This window comes from Falco naumanni, chromosome 7 (assembly GCF_017639655.2).
Source record: "Falco naumanni isolate bFalNau1 chromosome 7, bFalNau1.pat, whole genome shotgun sequence".
NCBI classification, from domain to species: domain Eukaryota; kingdom Metazoa; phylum Chordata; class Aves; order Falconiformes; family Falconidae; genus Falco; species Falco naumanni.
Window position 1 is genome coordinate 28,824,933 of NC_054060.1, and position 23,048 is coordinate 28,847,980.

The window sequence follows — 23,048 nt, forward strand, 5'->3', positions numbered from 1 at the left end:
TTATTTTCTGTTTTAGCTAATGCATTTGAGGATGGGAAAGACAGAGTGAATTGTTCCCAGTGGAGTGGAGATGGAGGGAGCCTCTGGTTTGCATTTCAGAGTCATCCAAAAAGTTCTTAAATGTTAAGTTTGACATGGCTGAAGGGCACCTGGGAAGGAGGAAGATTTTAAGAGCCTTGGGTATTCAGTAGCCCTGAGCAGTGATTCTTTAGACTGCCTTATGATGCCAGATGAAAGCCCTTTGCAACTTGGACTTCATGGCTGACTCGTGCTTTTTTTGCGTGCGTCTCCCGTGTCTGGCTGTGCTGAGAATTTTAGGCTGTTCTGGGGTTTGCTGTCAGATGGCGGGTTTGAAGTGTGGAGGTCAGCACAGAGAACTGGGTATGGAGGGGAGAAGGGAAGTGGGAGAACATCAGGCTCTCCTTGTAACTGGGAAGACAGCTTACAGACCCCATGGTCCTGTTGGTATGTGAGAAAGGGAGAAGAGCACTTTGTTGGCTTTTGTAAACATTTTCAACCTTTTTGTTTTCAACCTTTTTGGTTGGAAATATTTGTCATTACCTTCTTGCCATCAACAGCTGTGGATAGCTTCAGTAAAGATTAGAAGAAACCTTTAAGGTTTCCGAGTTTTACTGTCAGTTTTCACACTGTGTGAGAACCTGACTCCTGGAGTGTTTGAAATATTACTGTCATCAAATAATTAGTTATCTTGGTATTTAAAAGCAGTATCAGATACGAAGTCCTTGTCAGCAGCATGGGAGAAATAAGGGTGCACTTTCTATGAAGTGTGTCCATACTGATAAGTCCACCCACGCTGAGGTGGTGAGCTCTGATTCAGAGCCTCTTAACTGTTATAGGGTCTTTCTCCTGAGACTTTGCTGTGGGATATGATTGCATGAGAACTTGACCTGTGAAAAAGACTATCTGTTTAGTCAAATGGGTTATGTTGTGTAGAATTGCACTTTAAAACACTGAATTGCTGCAGTGGTTTATTGACTTTTCGTCTCATTCCTGTGCCCTGATTTATTGTAGATAGATGCCAGCAATGCTTTTAGCCCCTAAGGTATGTGCTTGTGCTGAGAGGAATATTATGGGAGAATGGAAGTCCCTACCTTGAGAGAGGGAAGGAAGGTGTTGAGCACTGATTCAGCAAAGGAATTAAGTGTAGTGCCTGTTTTGATAAACCTGAGGGAGTGAGCACCAGCCAGGCCCTGTTGATGTTCATATTACATAAAAGCTTAGTTCTAAGCACGTTCCTTGTGAGTGCTCTTGTAGACTTGCACTTTGCAGGATCAACCTTTTCCTAAATAAATAAATAAGTGGTATAGTTGTACAACAGTTGATTCTTGTCCACTTCACTCTCTGCAGAAAGCAGTGTAGCCCCAAAACCTGGGGAGCCAGAAAACGCTGCACCCTCGAGAACAAGGCGACTTCTTCCCCAGCTCCCACCAAGTGACAAATCGGACAGCCCCACACCCACGGTCCTGGTTTGCCAAGAGTCCTATTCTGAGGTTACCAAGAGAACCATCGTGAAGGATCACTGTGTGGAAGCCTATGGTGATCCCAGCAGCCGCCTCTTCATCCAGGAAGACTTGGATCCAGATAGCCTCAGCGATGCCAGCAGATCTGATGATGGCTTCAGCATGGAAAAAGGCAAGAAATTTAAAGAGAACAATAAAATGCTAGAGCAGATGGGGGAAGACACAAGATCAGAGAGCCGGCAGCCAGGAGCCTCCCGAGTCTCAAACACGAGAGCTGTGAGCGAGCCAGTTTCTACTTCATTCTACATTGGTGATGACAGCAACGATGCGGGGATTCCCTCCAAGCTCTCTCTGAGCATGTCCCATGCTCGAGCAGACAAAGATGGCAAGGATCAGGAGTTTTCCTTCAAGTCTGCTGGCACACCAATTCCTGGAAAGCCACCGGTCAAAGATGTTAGCGCTTACATAAATGCAGCTGGAAAAGTCGTTATTTCCCTTCATCAGAGTCTTCCTCAAGATCAGGAAAACATGGCGGGAAAGGAAGCATCATCTTTTGTTAGACAGGAAAGTTTTACCAAAGATAAATCAAGCAGTGGTGTTCCTCAAAATAAACTCCCGCATATTTCAAGTCACCCTCTGCTTAAAGATTTAGAGGCTGTTCGGTCAACTCGTATGGACTTTGGTCAGGAGACTCATCTTCTCCTTAAAGACACTGAAACTGCCTTGGCAGCGCTGGAAGCCAAATTACTTGGTCAAAGCCAACAGCTGGAGCCCTCAGAAACTGCTGGTCAGTTGGAGGACTCCTTGTCAGGGGACTCAGATGTGGACACTGCCAGCACGGTCAGCTTGGTGAGTGGCAAAAACGTCCCAACAAATGCCCCAAAACGCAAAGCGGTCGCGAGCTTGCAGAAGGAGAAATCTTCCTCCACGCCTTCCATCCAGGACCAGTGCGGGCAGCCTAGCGCTCGGGACAGGCTGACAGAGAAGCGGAAAACGCAAGCACCAGAAGCGTCAAACCGTGTGGAGACCACCAAACGCTTCCAGATGAAGCGGAGTGCTGGGACCCGAGGGTCGCTTGACTTCACGGATGACGAGAAGAGCTCGAGCTTGCCCTACTTGCCAGTCCCCGACGCAGTCGTGTCTGACCACGAGCACCCGGTAACCCGGCCAGTTCCCAGAAGGAAACCTTTTACTCAATCCGCCAAGGAGGACCACAGCAAAACAACCTCAAATGTGCAGAAAATCCAGCAAGTTCTCACCCGTTCCAACAGTTTATCCACTCCGCGGCCCACAAGGGCCTCAAAGCTACGTCGTGCCCGGCTGGGAGATGCTTCGGACAACGAGTGCATCGATACGGAGAAAACGGCCTCCAACTCTGAAGCCACTGCTCCGGGCACCAAGCAGTCCACGGAGACGAAGAAGCTCTCTCGGCTGGACATCCTCGCCATGCCGAGGAAACGGGCAGGTTCGTTTACGGTGCCCAGTGACTCCGAGACGGCGCAGTCGAGGACGGGGTTTTCAGGCCGGAGTGTGGAGTCCTATCGGAAAACGGGTGTTTCAGAGGTTAGAGCCGCGGCCAGGAAGATAGCAGCCGCTGCCTCTGCAAAGCAGCCTTTCAGCAGGACCCGTTCAAGCAGTGTCAAGTATTCCTCCTCATCCAGTAAGTGCTTGGGCTTTATGTTTCTCTCTTATTCCCATCTTTCTGATCTATAGGCTGTGCATGGTTGCCAAGGATTGCTATCTCAGTAATACAAGTGCTGCATCGGTGAGTACAAAGTCTGCGTTAATGAGCAGTATGGAAGTTGAGATTTCCTGGGGGTTTAGAGACAGCAGAGCATCTCTCATACCCAGTGAGATAGTGGTGTGGTGTTGGCAGTAAGGACGTTGCAAATAGTGATTTTTCTTTCCCTTTTCCTGCCCCCCTCCCACCCCCATTACTTTGTTCTTTGAACAACCCGTTGCCATTTGACAGAAGCATCTTAGCCATTTTTCTGTTAAAAATGTAGAATTTAGTGCCTTTCCAGTGCCACAAGGAATTCTGTTCTGTTTTACTTTGACTTCTAAGATTCAAAGTTTGCTCCCAGAGAGCTTATAATGGTGTTGGTGACAGCTGCTGTCCAAGGTGGCAGGTTTTAAGGCATCTGAAACAGGAAAACAAGAAATGGATGTCCCTATGTTGTGAAGGCTGTCCGTTTGTTCTTCCTGTAAATGCAGACGTGGAGCTGGACAGCACGTGTTGATTGCTCCAAGAGATTTCCGCTACTGTGTATTTTCATTCACTTTTGCCATAGGTAAGGCAGGTGCGCAGTTGTGTTTCCTACGAGAGGGAGGACTGGGGACTCTCCTGCCCTACAGCTGTGCACTCAGCAGACCCTTGCAATATCAACATTTATTATATTGAAATCAACCTTTGATTAAGAGGTGGGGACAATGCAGTTGACAGCTCTAAGGTCTTAACTGGTAATCACGGATTGTCCAAGTCCCAGTCTATGCCCGTAGTCCTTGACCTGCCATGGAAGTGGCAAAGCCGATCTGTCTGCTTAGCTTTTTAGGAATGACGGGGGGCCAAAGGGACAGGCAGAACCCTTTGGCTGGGTTCCTCAGGTCCGTTGAGAGGGATGCTATTTTCAGCAGATCTGTGTTCTTGGAGGGGGTCTTAGGGTTCTGGATGTGTCCTTTTCATATATTTTCAAACAGTTGAAATAATTATCCTTCTTGCAGTGTTCATTTTTATTGCATGCTAAAAATGTTATTTTCTGCTACTTTTGATTTGAATTGTTTTAGTGCATCCAGCTTCCCTTTCATTTTAATGATTTTTTTCTTACACATTTAAATATGCATGTAAATCAGAATGTGAATAAGCTAAGAGTATATACAGTCTCTTCTCTTGCCTTTTTTGAGATAATGCTATTATTGACTTCTTGTTAAACAATAAGCAAATTAAAGCAAAATAACGTGGTCAGACTTTTCCGAACAGGAGGCACTCTTTGTGCTCCCTCTGCCTTTGGACCACAGACTTCAAATCATTTGGAGAAAAAATGATAAGTGTTGGCCAGTTCTTGCTTTAAATGAATTGGTTTTTGATTTCTAGAGCTCTGTAGCAGCATGCTAATACCTTTCCTAGTCTGTAGTTGCAGCAGATTATGCTAATCCTTTCTCTGAGATAGTTGCTTTTATAATACTAACCTTCTAATGCCTTGATAGGATTGTGGACCTTGCACAAGCTCTAAGTATACTAGTGTACTTCATGCTTCATCGTGCTGTACCAAGTGTGTGATGCATGTTCCTCTACTAATGCTATTAAAAATACAGTGAATCATCACCTAGCACCCTGTTCCTGGAACAAAAGTGAAATGCTGATAAACTGACTTGCTGCATTTTGCCATCAAGAAATTTTGTAGCATGATACAACAACCTTTGAGAGCACCGAGTGTCAAGACTTGGGAGTAAGGAGGCAGATGTGGCTGATTCATTCAAGGATTTCTTAAAGTGTTTAGCTAACCACAACAGTTTCCAACTCTCCTGGTGGGAGAAAGTTAATCTTGCTAACAGAGGAACAGAGTGAACTCTCTGTCCATGAGACAAAAAAATGCCAGTAGATTGTCACACCATCTGAAGTAACTGTATGTGAAATAATCCAAGTTAATCCAAGTTACCAATTCTGAAAGCTAAGAGCCTCTTTCCCCTGCTCCTTTGTGTACCTGATTTGTTTATCCAGTGTAACTTGAATGGTACTGAGGGAGTCGATTCTGATTTCTCTTTGCATACAAGGATGAAAAATGAGGCTCTTCTTTTTAAAATTGCTGTTCAGTAACAGGGTGACCTCTTGATTCTAAACCTGTGTTTAAAAAAAAAATAAATCTCTGTTGATGGAATATGAGCAAATTTATTTTTTTCTCTGTGTGTGTATATTTTAAGCCAAGATACTTACTTAGCTGTAGCTGAGATAGCAATGTCTAGGAATACTTTTTCCACTATACAGTAGTTATCTATAGTTTCTGCATCTTATATGCCAAATTTGTTATTTTTGTTTGTATGATCTATGATGCTTAATTTGCTTGCAGTGTTTCAGTGTTACAGTAATCTTGGTAACACATTGAAGGTTTTAGGTGTTAAAATTTTAAGTAACTTGGCTGGTTCTGTGTTTGGTGGGTCTTCATTCTCCAGGGAAGGCCAGAAGGGAATGATGCGGTATCCATAGAGAGTGTAGTGAGGCAGCGAACACCGGGAGCCCAGTTTTCAAATAAGGACATCTTGATGCATCCCGTGCAAGGAGGACCTGGGTGTCTACAGATCTGCAGAACCAGTTGGGATAAGTGGGCAGCTTCCACTTGGCTCCAGGGGTTGGAGCTGGTCCCGACTGTGTGAACACTCTTTCTTGTAGTGTCAACAATGGTGAATTGCGAGGCAGGAGGTGAACGTGGGGGTGTGGACTCTTGCAAATAACACTAAGCTCCATAGTCTGTTCTTCACTCGCAAACCCCCTCCTTTTGCTTGTACTCGCAGCTAATTGCAAAGGTGTCTGCAGGCTTGAAAATTGGGCTCTTTTTAGAAAAGGACTTCTGTGGGGCTATGAGGAGTCTGAAACGTGTGCTGCTTACACACAGAGTTTCTGTGCATGGAAAGCCAAGTCTCTGGTAGTAATTTACTACACTGGAGTTGTTAGCATAGTCATTTTGCTTTTCCATTGGAATTTTCTACTCCAAATTTGCATAGTGAATGGGAGCCACAGAAGTGCTCAACTTTGAAATAAGCTCTCAGAATGTGCTGTTTAATTTAAAATCTGCACAGAAACTCTCCTTTCCTTGTGCTCTTGGGCTAGTTTTGTGTTAACCTTTTTGCGCTTTTGTAGTTATTTACTACTTTCCCTGGTCTGAAACCAATTCATTTTTTATAAGCATCGAGGCGGAGACCACAGGGTTCAGATTACACTTCTACTTCGGAGGAGGAATATGGCTCAAATCACAGCTCCCCTAAACACAAACGCTCCCATACTTCAACAGCCACACAAACACCGAGGATGCGTGGCTCTGGGCTCAGCAAGCAGAAGCACAATGGCAGAGAAACAGATGAGGATGAAGATTTCGATGACCACCCTGACCCCTACAACTTCATGGCGCAAACAGCAGAGATAGCAGAAATAGCCAGGTGAGGTGGGGCTTTACGTGTTGACTCACGTGTTGGAAGTGGATTGAGTTTTCCCTGGCGTTCAAGCCCAACCCAGGTGTGGAGGCAGGAGGAGAGGCACTCTCTCCTGTTGTTTGTGTGTCCCCCATCTCCTTCATATCTGATTATTGATTAGGTCAGACTTGGAAGGTTTTCATGAAGTTTTACCGCCTTGAATGTACCTTCTTGGTTGTACCTTCTCTCTGGAAAATGCCAAGGTGCAGGGTATTGTATCATGGCCTAGTTTCTTGTGCAAGCTGTGGATGGGTCTCCTCTTTTAGCTCAAAGTCTGTCAAAAGTTGGAACTGTTAGACCTGCTTACCTGCTCTCCGCTGGAAGCCAGCGAGTGAGCGGCTGGTGTGAACTGTCCTCATTCTCTGCAGAGGAACTCAGATGGATTAGTAAAGACCGAGTGTGTGAACTGTCAAAGCTGCTTTGCCTGGAGCCAGCAAGGGAGCAGTAGGCAGTTGCTGCAGGACAGAACCCTCTTTGCTTGGTACAATGGAATCCAGATCCGTCTAGGCCCTGTATATAAATGAGTCGTTGCTTAGCTTGGTGTCCCTGGATACTGTGTCTACTGGTGGTCTGATGGTTGCCCGGAGGACCTTGGCGGTAAAGCAAATAGATTCTTTTTTTAAACAGTGGCATTTGAGGTTTGACATCTCTAATATGCAACTGTGTTATGCCAACTTTCCAGAAATACTGGTCTCCCATTGTACTGGCCATACTTGAAATACTTTTGACTGAGGAAACTGTCTTCTGCCTGCTTTTGGTCAGCCTTTCCATATGGCTTGCCACACTCATCTCGAAAGGGCTTTTCTTGCCTGAACCATTGCTATCAGGCTGCTGGAAACGTGTCAGCCTTCAAACTGGGCTGCATTACTGGTGCCGCACCAAGCGTGCATGTGGGAGACGCTGGCTTCCCTCCTCGTAGCATTCCTCGCATGGGAGAGCGCTTCTCGCAGCAGCTGTAAATAAAAGGTTGCGTCAGACTTGTCTGGCGCTGCATGTTGCAGGGCTCGGTCACGGAGTCTGCTTCGTAATTGCAGTTCTGATTTCCGTTGCTGCTCCCAAATTAACTGGGAGGGGTTTACAGGAGTCAGACAGAGTTAAAAGGGAAAATGCCACTTGTTTACAGTAAGTGAATCACATAATGGATTGCCTTCCGTGACAGCGCTATACAGACCAGCAGGGAGAGGGAGCATCTTAGGCAGGCAGATCAAACTGCTTTGTATTAGTTCAATTATGCGTTTTCTTCCCAAGGAAATATTTTGATGAACTGACAGTTTTATCACGTTGGTTGTTTTTTTCATTTGAAGAAGAAAGTGTCTTTCAGAGGAAGCAGGTTAGCTGTAAGATTGTTTCTTTTCTGAGATGCTTTTCTTTAAAATTACCACAACATCTGCTTTTGGTCTGAACGAGCTTTTTTTTTAAGCTCTGCTAGCAACAATGCAGAGACAGAAACTGGTTTTGGGATCTAGAGCAAGTAGAGCAGTGTGCTGCAGTTGCTAAGTGTTAACTGGACACCTGTCAAGGGACTTGAGGTTTTGAGACTTGGTTTCTGAAAACCAGATCCCTTAAGGTATGCCATGCTTACCCTGGTAACCCCTCAGCCCTTCTGGAGAACATGGAGGCAGATTTTGCTTTACAGTCTATACAACACAAGGAAGAAGGAAAGAAAATTTGAGGGTTTATTATTTAAGTAACAAAGCAAAAAGATGGGTTTTTTATGGTATGGGCTTCTTAAGGGAAAACAAAGAAGTCCCAAGAAGAAAAATGGTTCTACCAAAAAAATAAAAAAAACCCAAACCCAAAAAAACCCCTGAAGGAAGTAGAGTGGATGGGTGGGACAGCATTAACACTAAAGCTTCTGTGTGGATTGTCTCCAATACTTTCTGGTAGCATGTAGTCACTAGAACTTGCTTTTTATCAAATCTCTACTTCAAAGCACGGTTCAGGAGGGGAGGAGACTTATTTTGTGTGCAGCCAGAATGTTTCTCGGCACCCTGCCAAGGCACCCCAAAATATCCTGCTTTCCCTAGCCTCTGCAAAGGTTACAGTTCCCACAAATGTTTTATGGCTTCTCTTTTTATATTTTATGAATGTGAGGCTTGTATCATGTGTCCTAATGGCTCTGCTGCATGCCCCGTGCTTTAGACTCAGCCAAACCTTGGTGAAGGATGTGGCCATACTTGCCCGAGAGATTCATGATGTTGCCGGAGATGGGGACTCACAGAGTTCATCAGGGACGGGACCAAGCACCTCCCTCAGCTCTGTGCCCAACACTCCTGCTTCCACCATATCGGCCAGAGAAGAGGTAAGATCCCGAATGACAGAAATCTCTGCCTTTGAATGCTCGTAAGTATGTGGGGCACAATTGTGGGGGGAGACCAGGGCAGCATCCCCAGTTGCTGCAGCACTGAAAAATCCTCATTCCCCATCCTCTTAAAAACCACCACCAGCAAGACTGACTGCAGACTGTTTAGGGTGCTCTTTATTTTGCACTCCTCTGTGCTAAAGCTGGCCTTGCCAAGAGGGAGCCCTATTTCCTAAAGATCTCATGGCCTCTGGTTGGACTTTGGTCCCTGAAGTTTGCATCTGAGGAACAGGATGGTGTGTGCTGTTGTTCCAAGGAGCCAGAGCCTCTCGCCTTGTTCAGACAAGGCACTGACCCTGTGCTCTGGCTACATGCTCTGTACCAGCTGTGTATTTTATATCTCTGCTTTGGGCTTTCTGCCGGGGCTGTTGAAATGCTGGGCAGGTCTTACCTGAATCCCTTCCCTCCATCTTTGTGTCGTTGGGCGAGGCCAGGGACTCGCTCTCCAGCCAGAGTGTTGAGCAAGGAGAGCAGTTAGCTGGGGAAGTGTCTTCCAGCTCTTCAGTGGAGCTGTGGCATCCTCCTGGGCTGTGTAGCACAGTTTGTATGCGCTGGAGTGGGGAGAAGAGAAGTAATTTCTTAATTCGGCTCACCAGTGCTGTGGCACAGGGACTCAGCTCAGACTTGGCTGCAAGGTCACCAGGAGGCTTCAGCTGCTAAATGCTGCTGTTTAAATCTAAATTCCCTCCTGTCTACCACCATCGTGGGCTTAAAAAAAATACACAGCTTGCTCTTGTCTGCTGTTCAGATGGGCCTTTTGGCCCCCTGTTGTCTGACTGTTGTAAGCGTTGCAGGCCTGTCCTAAGCAGGCTTCAGAGCTGAGGACCAAACCCGTCACCCTCTAAGGGAGTACTTGGAGGCCCTGTGACCCTGCTGTGATCATCACTGAAGGTGCAAAACAAAAATTTAGGGAGATTACCAGAAGATCAGGGAGTGTGGCTGTGTTAAGCCAAGGTCAGCTGCAGCCTGCTCAGCAAGGTTTTTTTTTCCTGGGGCCCTTTGGAAGCCTCAGTGCACAAATGTTTCACAATAACATCAGGCTCTGAGATAAAGTGTTCTGTTGCTTTGTTTCCTTGTGAGCGCCACACCCCCAAAACTGCCTTTTGTATTATTCTTTTCCGAGCAGTTCAGGTGACGTATCTACCTTACTTCTGACTTGCAAATGGAAGTTTGCTGTGGGTTGGTAATGCCCGTACTCCTGTTCCTGCCAGAAAAGCAGCGTACCTACCTTTTCGTGGAGTGCCACTGAAGGGTACCACCGTAAGTCAGGTCATACAGAGGACTATGTCCTCTGCTGGTAGAGGAAGAGGCACCTGTGAAACGTGGTGTTTCTGCTCTGTGCAGAATGATGGGCTCCAAAGTGTGTGGTTGTGATGCTGAATGGCAGGATCACAAAGCCAGGATTGCTTGGACCCAAATTGAGGGCTTCTCCGCTACATGGCTTTGCGGCGCTGCTGGGTGGGACATGCCAGTCAGCCCCTTCAGGAGTATAAAAATAGTCAGGAGAGCAAATGTAGGGCTGTGCTGTAGGTAATGCTCCTGGCAGTACCCGCTGCTAGAGCAGTTTTTGAAATCTTGCAGTGGCGTGAAGGAGGAAGCAGTGGCAGGAGCCATGAAGACAGATAACCCTTGGTGTGTTCAGCCAGTGGTGGCTGAAACCGCCGTAAAGGCTTTTAACTAGACTCACTCCAAATAAGGTTGGATAGCACTGTGATTTCAGCAGGGCCAGGTGCTGGGGGGCGTTGGAGTTACCCCCAAAATGCCACCATTCATCAGTGAAGCTGCCTTATGTTAGTGATAACCAGCAACAGGTTAAATCAGCAGGATTTCTGCTGGCTATGCTGAGATGTGGAGTTGAATCCTAGATAGCTTGGGATCCTGAACGGTGCATCCTAGGGGTCCAGTTATGAATGGGAGCAATTAAAAGAAATGCGGGTTTAATAAATGTGCATCTCATCTTTGGAACTGGACTAGAATCGGCAGACGTGCTTCCCTCAGTCTAAATACTGCTGAATCTGTGCCAACACAATTATTTTTGGTTTAATGCAGGGAAGTTGCTAGGAAATATCTGAAGATCAGTGTGTGTGATGCTAAGCGCTGTGAATTTTGTGTTTATTAAACATCTTTATATAAAATATTCTAAGAAATGACAGTGATGAGAAATAGCTGCTATAGTTGTAATAGCAGTGTATTGAAACACCTGATAAAAGGAAGTATATGAATAAGAACTGTTTGCTGTGTGTGACTGTTTCTTATACTGCTCTGGCTCCTGCAGTGTTGTATACCATTCTGCTAGTTCTTGACTTTCTACTGCTATTTATGCCTATTCTAATAAAGCGGGGAAGAATAAATGCTGATGCTAGAATCATTTTTAGGGTTTAATTCGTACCAGAAACTTCACTTTGGACCAGTGTGTGGGACAGCATTTCTCAGTCTCAAATGAATTGCTTTTTATATTACTTTAAATATGAAGTGTCCTCGTTTCAGCTGGGATAGAGTTAATTTTCATTTTAGCAGCTGGTGTAGTGCTGTGGTTTAGATTTAGGATGAGAGTACTGTTGGTAACACATTGATGTATCAGTTGTTGCTGAGAAGTATTTACACTAAGTCAAGGACTTGTCAGCTTCTCATCCCACCCCAGCATCGAGCAGGCTGGGGGGCACAAGAAGCTGGGAGGAGACGGAGCTGGGACAGGTGACCCAAACTGGCCAGAGGAGCATGCTGTACCGTATGGCATCGTGCTCAGCGTATAAACTCGGGGGAAGGCTGACCGGGCATCAGTCGGTGGGTGGTGAGCCATTGCATTGTGCATCACTGGTTTTGTATATTCTAATTCTATTATTACTATTATCATTCCTTCCTTTTCTACATTATTAAACTGTCTTTATCTCAACCAATAAATTTTACTTTTTTCCCTAATTGTCTTTTCTGTCCCACTGAGTAGAGTGGAGTGAGTGAGCAGCTGTGTGGTGTTTAACTGCTGCGTTGCACCATGACACAAAGCCTGGTTAAAGGTTAAAGTCATCAGTGTTCTCTTAAAAGTTAAGATGGAGCCTTAGGTGTAAACCTTATTTTTCATGTTCTGTCCTTTCAGGACTAGTGTTGGCTTGGATGTTTGCCAGGGAGGTTTTCAGTTTCCCCAATGCATGTTTGGGGTAGTTTTGTTTGGTTTTGTATCTTCAACTGTATAGTTTATAATAACCTAAATTCTTGGCATACTGAGTTAAGTACTGCTACAAATTAAGCAAAACCTCTTCAACCAACCAAACCAAACCAGAGTTCAGCAAGGGTGAAATCTTCATGAATCGTGTTTACCGAAGGTCCAGGTTGTTTGGGATGCCTTGGGTTGTTGGTGCGTAGGTTTTACAGGATCCAGCTTTCTGCAGAGCTGGGCAGTCAAGAATTGCAGCGGCTGCAGGTGTAGTCAGGTGGGTCATTCCAAATCACTGGCCACTTTGCAAATTTTAGCTGTGTGAAATTCTTTTAGTTGGTCTTTTTTTAAAGTTGATGACGTATAGCAAAAACTTCAGAGCCCAATTTAGTTTCTGAAGTTATTGTTTAACTTAATACTGGTATTGGTATGACTAGAGGAAATGTTTGTGGGCGTGACAGAACAGAAAGCGTGAGAAGAGTCCAGGTCACACATGAAAATCTCCTGGTTGTGGTGGAGCTGGTGCTGTCCTCACTGTGTTTTCAACTGGTTGTGCTGAGAACTGCTGGACTGTAGGAATATCTCATTCCTTCCTGATGCTGTTTCACTGCCGTAAGCAGCCTAACTTACTGGTTCTGCACTTCATGAAAGGATGCTTAAAGAAGAGAAGCTTTATTAGCTAAGCGTTTTTGGCTTTTGTGCCCCTGTACCATAATATTTCATACCTTCTGCGTGTGTATAACCCAAGTGCTATTGCACAGAGCGTGGGGAGCCTGAACCTTGGATGGCACATGGTTTCCTCGCAAGAGCTGTGTGCTTTGCCAACCAAAGAGCCTCCTGGCCGTATGTTTAGCCCGTTCTTTGTGCTTGGAGGGCTGCTGGATTTCACTTGGCACGGTCCGTTTCCAAGTAACTGGGGAGCTGCCTGAGACCGCCTCTGCAGAACTGGTTGGTGACCAGGATGTGGGCTTCAGTGCATGCCAGGGGTGGGCATTGAGTGCTGGTCCTCGGGAATCTGCTTTTGGGAATGTCAACCCAAAATAACCCCAAACCATGTGTTCTCTGATACTTGCTGCCACAGTCACTCACTAGCATTGATCTCTTTGTTTCTGTTTTAACACAGATTGCTCGTAGATCTTTTCGGCTGGCATATCCATCTCAGGTGCACTTTCCATCCCATTATTTTTGTATCTCTGTCTTGTCGCTGTTACTTTCCTGCCCTTCTTTTAGAGGTTTGTCTGTCAGTCAACCAAACAGGAATAGCTGTTTTATCTTTTCTGTTCTTCCTGTTAATTAATTTGCATTATCAGTGGTTTTGTATTGCTTTTTCATCTCTTCCATGTGTTACTAATTGGTTTCTGATTAATTTTAGTGTGGCTTTAATGTTGCGTTGATAAATTAAAACACGAGATATGGGAATGCAGGGCCTTTTTGAGTTTTAGCTAAATTCAAAAAAGGCAAAGATGTACTTTTCAAGTACACGCGCAAGATTCAAAATTATAAAATAACCCCACTGAGTTCAGTAGGATGACTCCAGTGGGTAGACATGCTTGCAGGATTGGGGTCTAGTAATTTGCTTAGGAACCCATACCTGTCTGAACAAGACTTAAATGAATCAGTGTTCCTCTGGGGCTTGCCTGAAAATCTGCAATACCTGCAGTGAGTGCCTGTGTGCCTCCTTCCCTACTAATTTTTAATGACTCATTACTCATTATTTCCAAGTTGGTGCAGCACATTCCAGAAGCAAGTCTGAACTACCAGAAAGTGCCTCCAGGATCAGTGGAACTGAAGGATTTTGACCAAAATATGAACGATAATAGAGAAGAGGATCCTTCAAGAAAAACGAGGACAAGAAACCGTGAGGAGGCAGGCCACCTTTTTTTTTACTTTATATATGACATTGCTTTAAGCTGCAGTATGTATACCTATTCTTTCTAAGCTGCCAAAAGAGGCAACTCAAAAAAAATTAAAAAAAATACAAAACCCAAAAAAACCTAAAAAACCCAAACCAAAAACAAAACCAAAAATACCTCTCAAGAGCCCTGAATTGTAGGTATAGAAACAGTGTTTAAAAAAGAAAAAAAAAAAAAAAAAGTAACAGATTCACCCTTCTTGACGATGTTGACTGGAAGTTTCCTTTTCTGTGTAAAACTCCACTAAAACCTGAGGCTTGGTCACTTGTTTTTCGGGAGGAGGCATTCAGTGTCGGAGCCTACTTAGGCTGTTTCACTTCTATTTTAAAGAAAAACACCAAAACCTTAGCTTTGAAATCTGCAGCACTGATAGTTTAATGGCACCTTACTTTTCTGCAACTGGCGTCCTGGTTAGAGCTGCCCATGGAGCAGCAGTGGCAGAATCTGGACCTTAGGAGGAGTTTCTGCAGCTGGGCTGGAGTGCTGTAGCACATCTGGCTTGCTGTGCCGTGCCGTGCAGAGAGCAAGCCACTTGTTCTGATTTGCTTCCTCCAACATACGCAATTTGATGCGATTCTTCTGGGCTGAGAGAGCAAGGTGACCTGGAAATCACTGTGATGATGCTAAGGGGTGAGGAAGACTGGCTTGAAACTTGAGGCTGGGGATGGTGCTGGGCTGAGGGGTAGTGGGGTGATGCGGCAGGAGAGTGAAGTGCAGGCTGCTGCTGCAACGCTCGGCTGTTGCTTCTGCTTGCTTTCTGCCTGCTGGCTCTGGTTGGGAAGGAAAAGCTGGGGCAGAGGCTCCAGGGAGGCAGAGCAGGCAGGAGGGGAGAGCTGGACTTCAGCACAGTCACTGCGCTGCTCTGGAGGAGTGTGACTGAGCCGGGCTAACGAAGGGGGAAATTGGGCTGAGCCCCTGGTACTGGTACTGCCCCTGGTACTGGTACTGCCCCTGCCCTGCCCCTGACTTCGAGCAATCCCTCACTTCCATGTGGAGAGGTGCCAAGCCTGAATAAAAGGTGCAGGTTCAAAGTGCCACCAGCTGATGTGGGCTTTCCTGGCAGAAGCCCTGGGGCTCTGCTGAGCCACAGGACTTGAATATTTGGGGGTTGGTGAGTTGTTGTGTATTTTAATAAAGCAGAATGTAAGATGGTGGGATACTTGGCTGCGAAGGTGGCTTGAACCCATATAAATAACAGTAGATTGTTTCAGTGCGACTGCTTGTGGGACTTTTTTGCATTCTAATTTGGCTTTTGAGGGCTTTTGGTGGGGGGAGGTGCCTGTGAGGCTTGGAAACTCTTAAGCTTTTTCTTTCAGAAATGCTTAAGTAGTTACCTTACTGCAGACAACTCTGTCTCTCTGTCTCCAGAAAAAAAATCTGAACAAGTTAGTATTAATCTTTTTTGCCAGTGCTGCAACAAAGCCGCACGTCATCTTAATCTCCTTTGAGCTTCAAGTATCGTCCACATAGATGAAGACGTTTGAGTGGAGATTGTTTGTTGTAAAAAAAATTCCAGTTTTGTAATACGCCGCTTTTGCTGAAAGTTCTCTGATTTGCCCCTATGTTTTAGGTCATCTTTGACAATCTGATGTTGAACCCAGTGTCCCAGTTATCACATACGATCCGTGAAAATACAGAAAATCTAGCTGAAAAAATGAAGTAAGTAACTTTATCCCTGGCCTGAAATGTTGACTTGCTGCTGAGTTTGTTGATTTACAGTTGTGGAAGATAGTACATTGTCTCCTTGGAAAGCAGGGAATCTCGATGTAGGAAACTGTGTGTATGAATGAGGGGAAATATGATTATTTGCCGTGTCTTTTCCTCATACGTTTGGCCTTTGGAGTTTTAATGATGGATTTGTAGTGCTTGTTGATGCCTTAACTTTTAAATGTTGCCTGTGCAAAGCTACAGCAGAAAATCAGTGGATTCTCTCCTCTTTCCTTTTCTGTCCCGAGTCTCTCAGAAAGCCTGCAGGTCACCAAGTTTGTGAAATCTCTCCATAGCTTGTTGTTGCTCTAGAAGGCACCAGTTAGGGAAGGACTTTAGATTGTTTCTAAATCAACTAAAAGGTGCTTTGTCCAGTTGCTAATACACTAATTTTTGCTGCCACATCTTGTGATAATGAAGTCTTTTAAACAAGCAGCTTTCGAATGGCAACTTTAAGACCTGCTCTGCTTCTTGTGCTGCAGGATTCTGTTTCAAAACTCAGAAAGCACCTGGGAGGAGATGGAGGCCAAAATTAATTCAGAAAATGAAGTGCCAATTCTGAAGACATCAAACAAGGTAAGACCATGCAAACAAGTGAAATACTGAAGGCTTTTGTCCATGAAAGCTTTGTAAGAGACCAAAACAACAACCTCTGGCCCTTCTCAAATCTGTTTCTGAAATTACTAGTCTATTTGCATGTGTTGAACTGCTGTGTGTTGTTGCTGTTTGAAATGTGACAAAGTGAATTCCTTCAGCTGTTGTGTTTCACCAGCTCTTACCCTCTCCCTTCTGTGGTTCATCTTTAAAGACCCAGCCCCTTAACAGATGTTCAAATTCAGGGTCATTAAGCCTCATTTAAACATCTACCAAAGCATCACCTACCATGTGGTTGCCACAGCTTCAGTTGTAGACAGGTGGTTATCATGAACATTTGTTTTCTTCACCTGTAACAGTTTAATAATATGGCAATAAAAAAGCTTCAGCCCTAGGGTGGTGTCTGTGCTCTTGTGACCTCCTGTTGTCATTGATGGGGACTGCCAGTAAGGATTTAAGGACACTCACGGACCCAACAAACACTTTTGATGCTAGTGTACGTGTAACACTCTGCGGGACCTGTGTGGCTGGGTGCTACCACAGTATAGATGTGGCCAGCTGCTTTGTCTGGTCTAGGAGTTGAGTTTACAAGTAATCTTCCAATATTTAGTGTTAAAGAGGATGTGGGGGAGCCTTTTTACAGTTAATCTGGCTAGCATCTCAAACCTAAAAAATCACTGTGACTATGAATTGGGTGGTGTGGTAGCGCATGGTGAAATGATGCAGAGCAGAGGTCCCTGTGTACTGACCAAGTGCACCTCGATACAGATACTAGCTTTGTCTTTTCTGTTAAACAAGCAAGGTTGGAATGGACTTTGAATCTTATTGATCAGATGAGGCAGAAGGATTAAGACTAGCTTCCTTCGACAGTTGAGGACTTTGCTTAATTTCCCATTCTGATGCTTTTCTTTCTAGGAAATCAGTTCTATCCTGAAGGAGCTGAGGAGAGTTCAAAAACAACTTGAAGGTTGGTCATTTAAAGTGTTCTTTTTGTCTCTCAAATGCCAGTAAGTTGCACAAAATAATATGACTTGATTTGCCAGTGAAAGCTGGGAAAGGATGCAGAAATTCAGTGTGTTAGCACAGTGCTCTCTGTTGAGTGTGCATATGGAATGAACAGTAGATTTATCTTGTGCTGCCAATTTTTAAGAAAATTGTTGACTTTTGAAATGTGGAAGCTGTTGCTGTGGAAATGCTTTGTTTGTGGTAATTAGCATATTCCCATAACATGAACTGACAAAGGTCTGTTCTGCTGAAATAATATTTAGCAGCTCTTTCAGCCAATAAGCTGTACTGTGCTTTTTGGACTTGAGTTTTGCACATGGATCTGTGCAGTAGAAAAGGCAAGACAAGCTCTTGTGTTGTCTAGAAGATTAATAAAGGCATACAGGCGTCATTTTGGGTCCTGCTAAAAGCTTGCCCTTTGGCTGCTTTAGTTTGGTTTCTCCAATTTAACCAGAAAGTTGAGTGTCCTGTAGCTTCAGTTTGGGAGAAGTTTTGATTGTTAAAGCTGCTTAGGCTTGAAGGTACTAATGAAGAAAATACTATGACTAAAATGAATGCGAGTGCTGCCTGCAGTTCTGCTGCCTTCATTTTATTTAGAAACTCTGCTGAGTGCTGCTAATATGTCTGTGTATGTCTCTTTTCTTCTTCCCCCTCCCCAGTCATAAATGCTATCATTGACCCTACTGGAAACTTGGATGTAGTTGCCAGTAACAAAGCATCTTCTGCTGCTAAGCAATCTACAGCCACTAAAGTCAGGACTGCTAACGCTTCTGGGTCCACACTGGAGACTTTGTCCCCAGCACAGATGAGAAACTACACACAGAAATCGAACTGTGGGTCTTCTAGCTTACAAGATTCGAATTTCATTCCTGATGGAGAGAAATATGTGATCTGATACAATATTTTGTATTGCTATCATATTGTAATCTACTGTCGCATTAGTATTGTGTATGAGTGGTTTGTGGACAGTTTGTGTGGAGCAGTTGTTTAGATTGCTAACACGTTGCACAAAAAAAAAAATAATCTATGCTGTGAGGGTGAATGGAAAGTCTGTGTATGCCTTTTAAACAAGACTAGCACTGTGGAGCAGCACATATTCAGCATAGAGGCAAACTGATTTTAGAAAATTACTCAGTCTTGCAGTGTGCCATGAGAAAACAGGCTTTGCATATGCTCCATTCAATACTGCCGAAGCTAAAGTGTTCTTGCATTGGCCTGTTTATAATTATTCAGTTGTAATGAGGCGTAATTTAAAAAAAAAAAAACAACACTTTTTTGGTACTATGTTTGGTTTGGTTTTATTTGTTTGATTGGTTTTTTTTAAGTGTATAAGTGAAGCATTACAACTCTGTTGGAATCGATGTGCAAATCCAACAGAATGATCGTGCAATATTGTGGGTTTCTAGGAGAAACTCTTACTACAGTTGTGTGAGAAGTCCTTTTTGGCAATCATAAAAAGGCAACCACACTGAAGTTGTGAATCCTTCTTTTTCAGTCCAAAAACCAGAATGAGACAGAATAAACCCTTTGTTTTTCTCTTGGGAAAGCGTAAAATTTAATAGTGGTATGAATGTAAAGACTACTAATACAGTTACTATTTTTGATGATGTTTCAGGCCCAAAGTTTGGGCAGGTACAAAAATTCAGATTTTACAGTTTAGCTTGCCAAATTTTCATGATTTTGGTACAAAAGCTGTCTTGAAGCTGCCTTTTTTTGGTTGTGGGTTTGTTGTGTTTTGGTTTTTTTTTGTTTTTTTTTTTTTTTTAAATATACAGACTTTTTACAATGAGCTAGCTACAAATGCTCTTGGCTGGGCCAAAGACTAAGATGTTTGCAATTAGCTAATTGCTAAGAAAAACATCTGTTCCAATGGCTCATGTAATAAACACAATTGCACAGTTGCTGTGAACTAGCGTTCACTTGACAGCACTGAAAATACAATGGCTTAAATGTAGCTCCACCTTTATGGCTAGTTCTGTTACAAATTTTTTTTCAATGCAAAAGTGCTTGAAGACCACCGTTCTGTGGTATTCCTCAGAAACTATTCAACAGTGTCAAGCGCTTGGTACATTTGGGATTTTTGTCTGGATTTTATTTTTCTCTGTTATAATCCTAGAAACACTAAGGATTGGGTGCAGTTGCACTGAGCAATTTCTCATTTAAAGTTGTTTTTTGTGTTCTGTCTTTCTGTTAAACTGCAAAACACTAAGCAATTTTTGTTACTTTAAGGACAAAAGTTTTGCTTTTGAGGGGACCTCTTCCAGACGTGTTTGCTCCCAGTTTTCTCTGTCTTGTATCAATTCCTTTTTCATTCTTCCTGGTCAATAAACAGTAATCAGGTAAAGAAATTCTTTTGTAGCCATGGAGGATATGCTTACTGCGAAAGGTGAGCAGATGAGTTCCACTTTGCCCTCATACAGTGTGTAGTTTAACCAGTGAAAATGGTTTCCCAAGCTTGACTGCTTCTTGTGTGCTGGCTTTATATTTTGGGGTGGGTAGTGGATTCCTTAGTTAGCTTCAGTAGTTACCTGAGCTTTTCTGCTAGAATATTGTAACAGTGAGAACCTGTTAAAATAATTTAAATAAATAGGGATGCTCACAGAGTGTTTAATCTTACTAGTGAAGACCATGATTGCTTTCCTGGTGAAGCCAGAGGGAGCTTTCTAGTAATTTCAGCAGAAACAGGATCGTTCCCAAAATGGGAGTATGCCATCAGGCCGTTAGTTTCTTTTGAGCGTGCAAGATTGCTGGCTAGTAAACAATAGGTGCAATTATCTTTCCAAGATATCCAGTAGGTTTCAAGACTCATCTGCTTATGTGGAGATGCTGTTCCTTGAAGAAATCTGCTGGATTTCACGTAGATGAGTGCAGAATAAAAAAAGAACTTGCCCTTGGTGTTCTTCTGCCTGTAACATATGCACTATCTGAATGTGTTCGTTCAGTCATTTATTCTGATCTGTCTTTTCTTGAAATACCTGACTCTGTCCTTGATGAATATTGTAAGTGTTGGCATTGTTCCTGATATGAGACACAACTTTTCAAGCCCTTGGTTAGGGTTTGAACCGAACAGGTGCTACCCTAACTCACTAGGAGTTGCAGGACCTTCACAGATAAGGTGGTGGTGTTGGTTTCAGTTTTGCTGTAGAGACAAGTGAATTACTCAGACATCTTTTTAATTATTATTTGTTAACAATGTTTCCACATCTTCATGGCTATGCTCTTGTGGATTATTTTTTTTTCTCTACATGTCCTTGATGGAAGTTCTTTTTACTTTCACTTAAAAATCGCTTGATTCTTCTTTCATTGATGAACACATCAGGGGTGGATTTTCTTCCTTGGTTGCTCTGTTCTGAACTTGAGGCAGCGCCCACAGACACCTTACATCAATTAAATCAACCCGCAAAATATGGTACCTCTTCAAGTGACTAAAGATGCAACAGTAGGTGTCTGTTAGAATTCGGATATGTGTGTGTGAAGGCGGGGAGGATGCCCAGCTTGATTTGTTTGTGAATCAGCCAAACTGTAAAATGTTTGTGTCCTGACCCAAAGTTCATCCTTGGATCTTTGCAGTTAAAACTGTTTGCTAATCAACGATGACATGCAACATATTTTTTCTTGCATTCACTGCTTCTGAAGTACACCCCGTTTGCACTTGCCTGCTCCAGATAAGCCAAAGAGCTAGCCACTTGACTATTACTCCTTCGCTGATTGTTCATTCTTACAAGCAGTACTGTATGCAACCATGCAAACACCTCTGTGCGGCTCCAGTGTGACTCTAACGGGTGTGTAGTGGTGTATCGGGGTGGCCCAGGGTCAGTCCACAAGATACCTGTTGGCTTCCATCAGCTATGGATGGGCCTTGCATTGAGCTTGACAGGGGTGACACTGACCATACCATGTTGCTTTCCTGTGTTTTGTATCTGACTAAAGAAATGTAACAAAGGGTGGGATTTTCAAAGTCTTAGGGAAGCAGGTGCTCAGGTCATTTTGGGTTTCCATATGCTTTGGGTGCCTGATGCCATGAGTACCTTTCAAAATCCCAGCCCTCAGCTCTTCCATTATACTTGAAAACAGTGTTCTCAGTTCGATGCTTTCAGATGTTAAAAACTTACTCTGTTCTGATTGTGTGAATGTAAATTCCTGGGAGGATGTGTACAAGCTTTGTGAGCGAGGACCTAACTGTATCTATGGTGATGTCATTCATGGTCATGCTCCAAGAGGAAAGAACGTCTGCATCATCTTTGAGTATTTTAGTAAAGGTACAACTAATGGAATGTTTACATACAGCCTACTGAAAAAAAAAAAAAAAGAGGAGACGGAAAAAAAAAAGATAAAGTGTAAAGTATTTAAGTGCAAGATTCTACTAGTTTTTTCTCGTTTTGCAGATCACAGTAGCTATTTTTGAAGTTCCGTAAATGTGTATAACTTTTGCAAAGACCAGACAGAACTACCTGTTCACTTTCGATGTGCCCTGTGCTGAATTGTGCCTATTTCACTCTCTGCTGTTGTTATGCTGCTGATTCTGCTGTTCTGAACTGTTCACTGGATCATTCCATTTGCATGCAACACAAATGCAAGCTGAGCTGTCTGAGAGTAAAGCTGAAACACGTTTGTATAACTTGAATCGATTAATGACTATCTCTGTTCCACACCCTCCTGAAATACTGTGTATAAATTTGATTTGTTTCTCCTGCCCTGATTTTTTTTCTGCTTTTGTTTTTTTTTTTTTGAATGGTAATTTATTTTTGTTTGGATTATAGGCAGTATCTGTACATTTTGTTTCAAGGTGATATTGTGGATGTCTTTAAAAAAACAAATTGTTATTTTATATAATTTTATCATAAAATTGCTCTAATAAATCATTCTTTTATCATGTGAAAAAGGGTCTGGATTTCATGTGTTAATCTGGGGGGGAGTATGTATTGGATGGACTAAATTTTTCAACTGCCTGTTTACATTGGTGTTAAGTACAGTGTAATGGAAGAGTTGTCAGCAACAGAAGACACACAGTGCAGCTGGATCCATCCTGCTGACACCTACGCCTGGGGCAGACCCCTCTCCAATAGCACAGGGGTCCCTTTCCCTGCACCTGTACTTACAGGCTTGATGTCCCTGTCACTTGAGTGTGGTCTTACTGCTGAGTATGGTATGGTGATACTTGATTTAGTTTTTGGTACTGTTTTATTTCATTGCCATCATTAACAATGGAAGTTTAATCCAGCTTGGATATGATCATTTCCCAGCAGGTATGTGATTACAGAAAGACATCATTAGACTCACTCTTTTGCTCTCACCTTATATATATATATGCATGTATATTAGATATCTATATTAACATTTACATGTCTGTGAAATTCTCTTGATTTTTCCCTTCATTCCATCACTGTCCTCCTTCCCTCCTGCAGTTCTTTCTGACCTTTGCATCCTTCCTGGCACTTTTGAAATAACGTTAATTCCTCCTTCCCCTCTGCGCAGCCTTCAGGTGCCTCCAGCCTCCCCCAGCCGGTTCAGTGCCACGTGGGATTCTGCCTCCGTACCCACTGCATTAGCACAGCTTCCATAGGAAGTAGAACGTGCATAGCTGACAAAAACATTGCATTGATTGCCAGCAGTAACTCAAACGTCAAGGAGGGGGAGGGAGATATTAGTACCTA

The 23,048-nt window shown here is 43.6% G+C and overlaps 1 protein-coding gene across 10 annotated transcripts in view; it reads left to right on the forward strand.

The window, feature by feature from the left end:
* CEP170B (centrosomal protein 170B) overlaps window positions 1-22,276 on the forward strand; it is a 60,267-nt gene extending 37,991 nt beyond the window's left edge. For 3 of the 10 annotated variants that reach the window (XM_040601233.1, XM_040601235.1, XM_040601240.1), the window contains 9 exons: window positions 1,369-3,141; window positions 6,380-6,629; window positions 8,805-8,964; window positions 13,299-13,337; window positions 13,898-14,041; window positions 15,659-15,747; window positions 16,278-16,371; window positions 17,305-17,356; window positions 18,054-22,276. In XM_040601233.1, the coding sequence (XP_040457167.1) occupies window positions 1,369-3,141; window positions 6,380-6,629; window positions 8,805-8,964; window positions 13,299-13,337; window positions 13,898-14,041; window positions 15,659-15,747; window positions 16,278-16,371; window positions 17,305-17,356; window positions 18,054-18,289 (2,837 nt within the window). In that variant the 3' untranslated portion in view covers window positions 18,290-22,276. The remainder of the gene's footprint in view (window positions 1-1,368; window positions 3,142-6,379; window positions 6,630-8,804; window positions 8,965-13,298; window positions 13,338-13,897; window positions 14,042-15,658; window positions 15,748-16,277; window positions 16,372-17,304; window positions 17,357-18,053) is intronic. The other 7 variants (XM_040601237.1, XM_040601242.1, XM_040601234.1 and 4 more) reach the window with 4 other exon arrangements.
* Window positions 22,277-23,048: the final 772 nt, after the last annotated feature.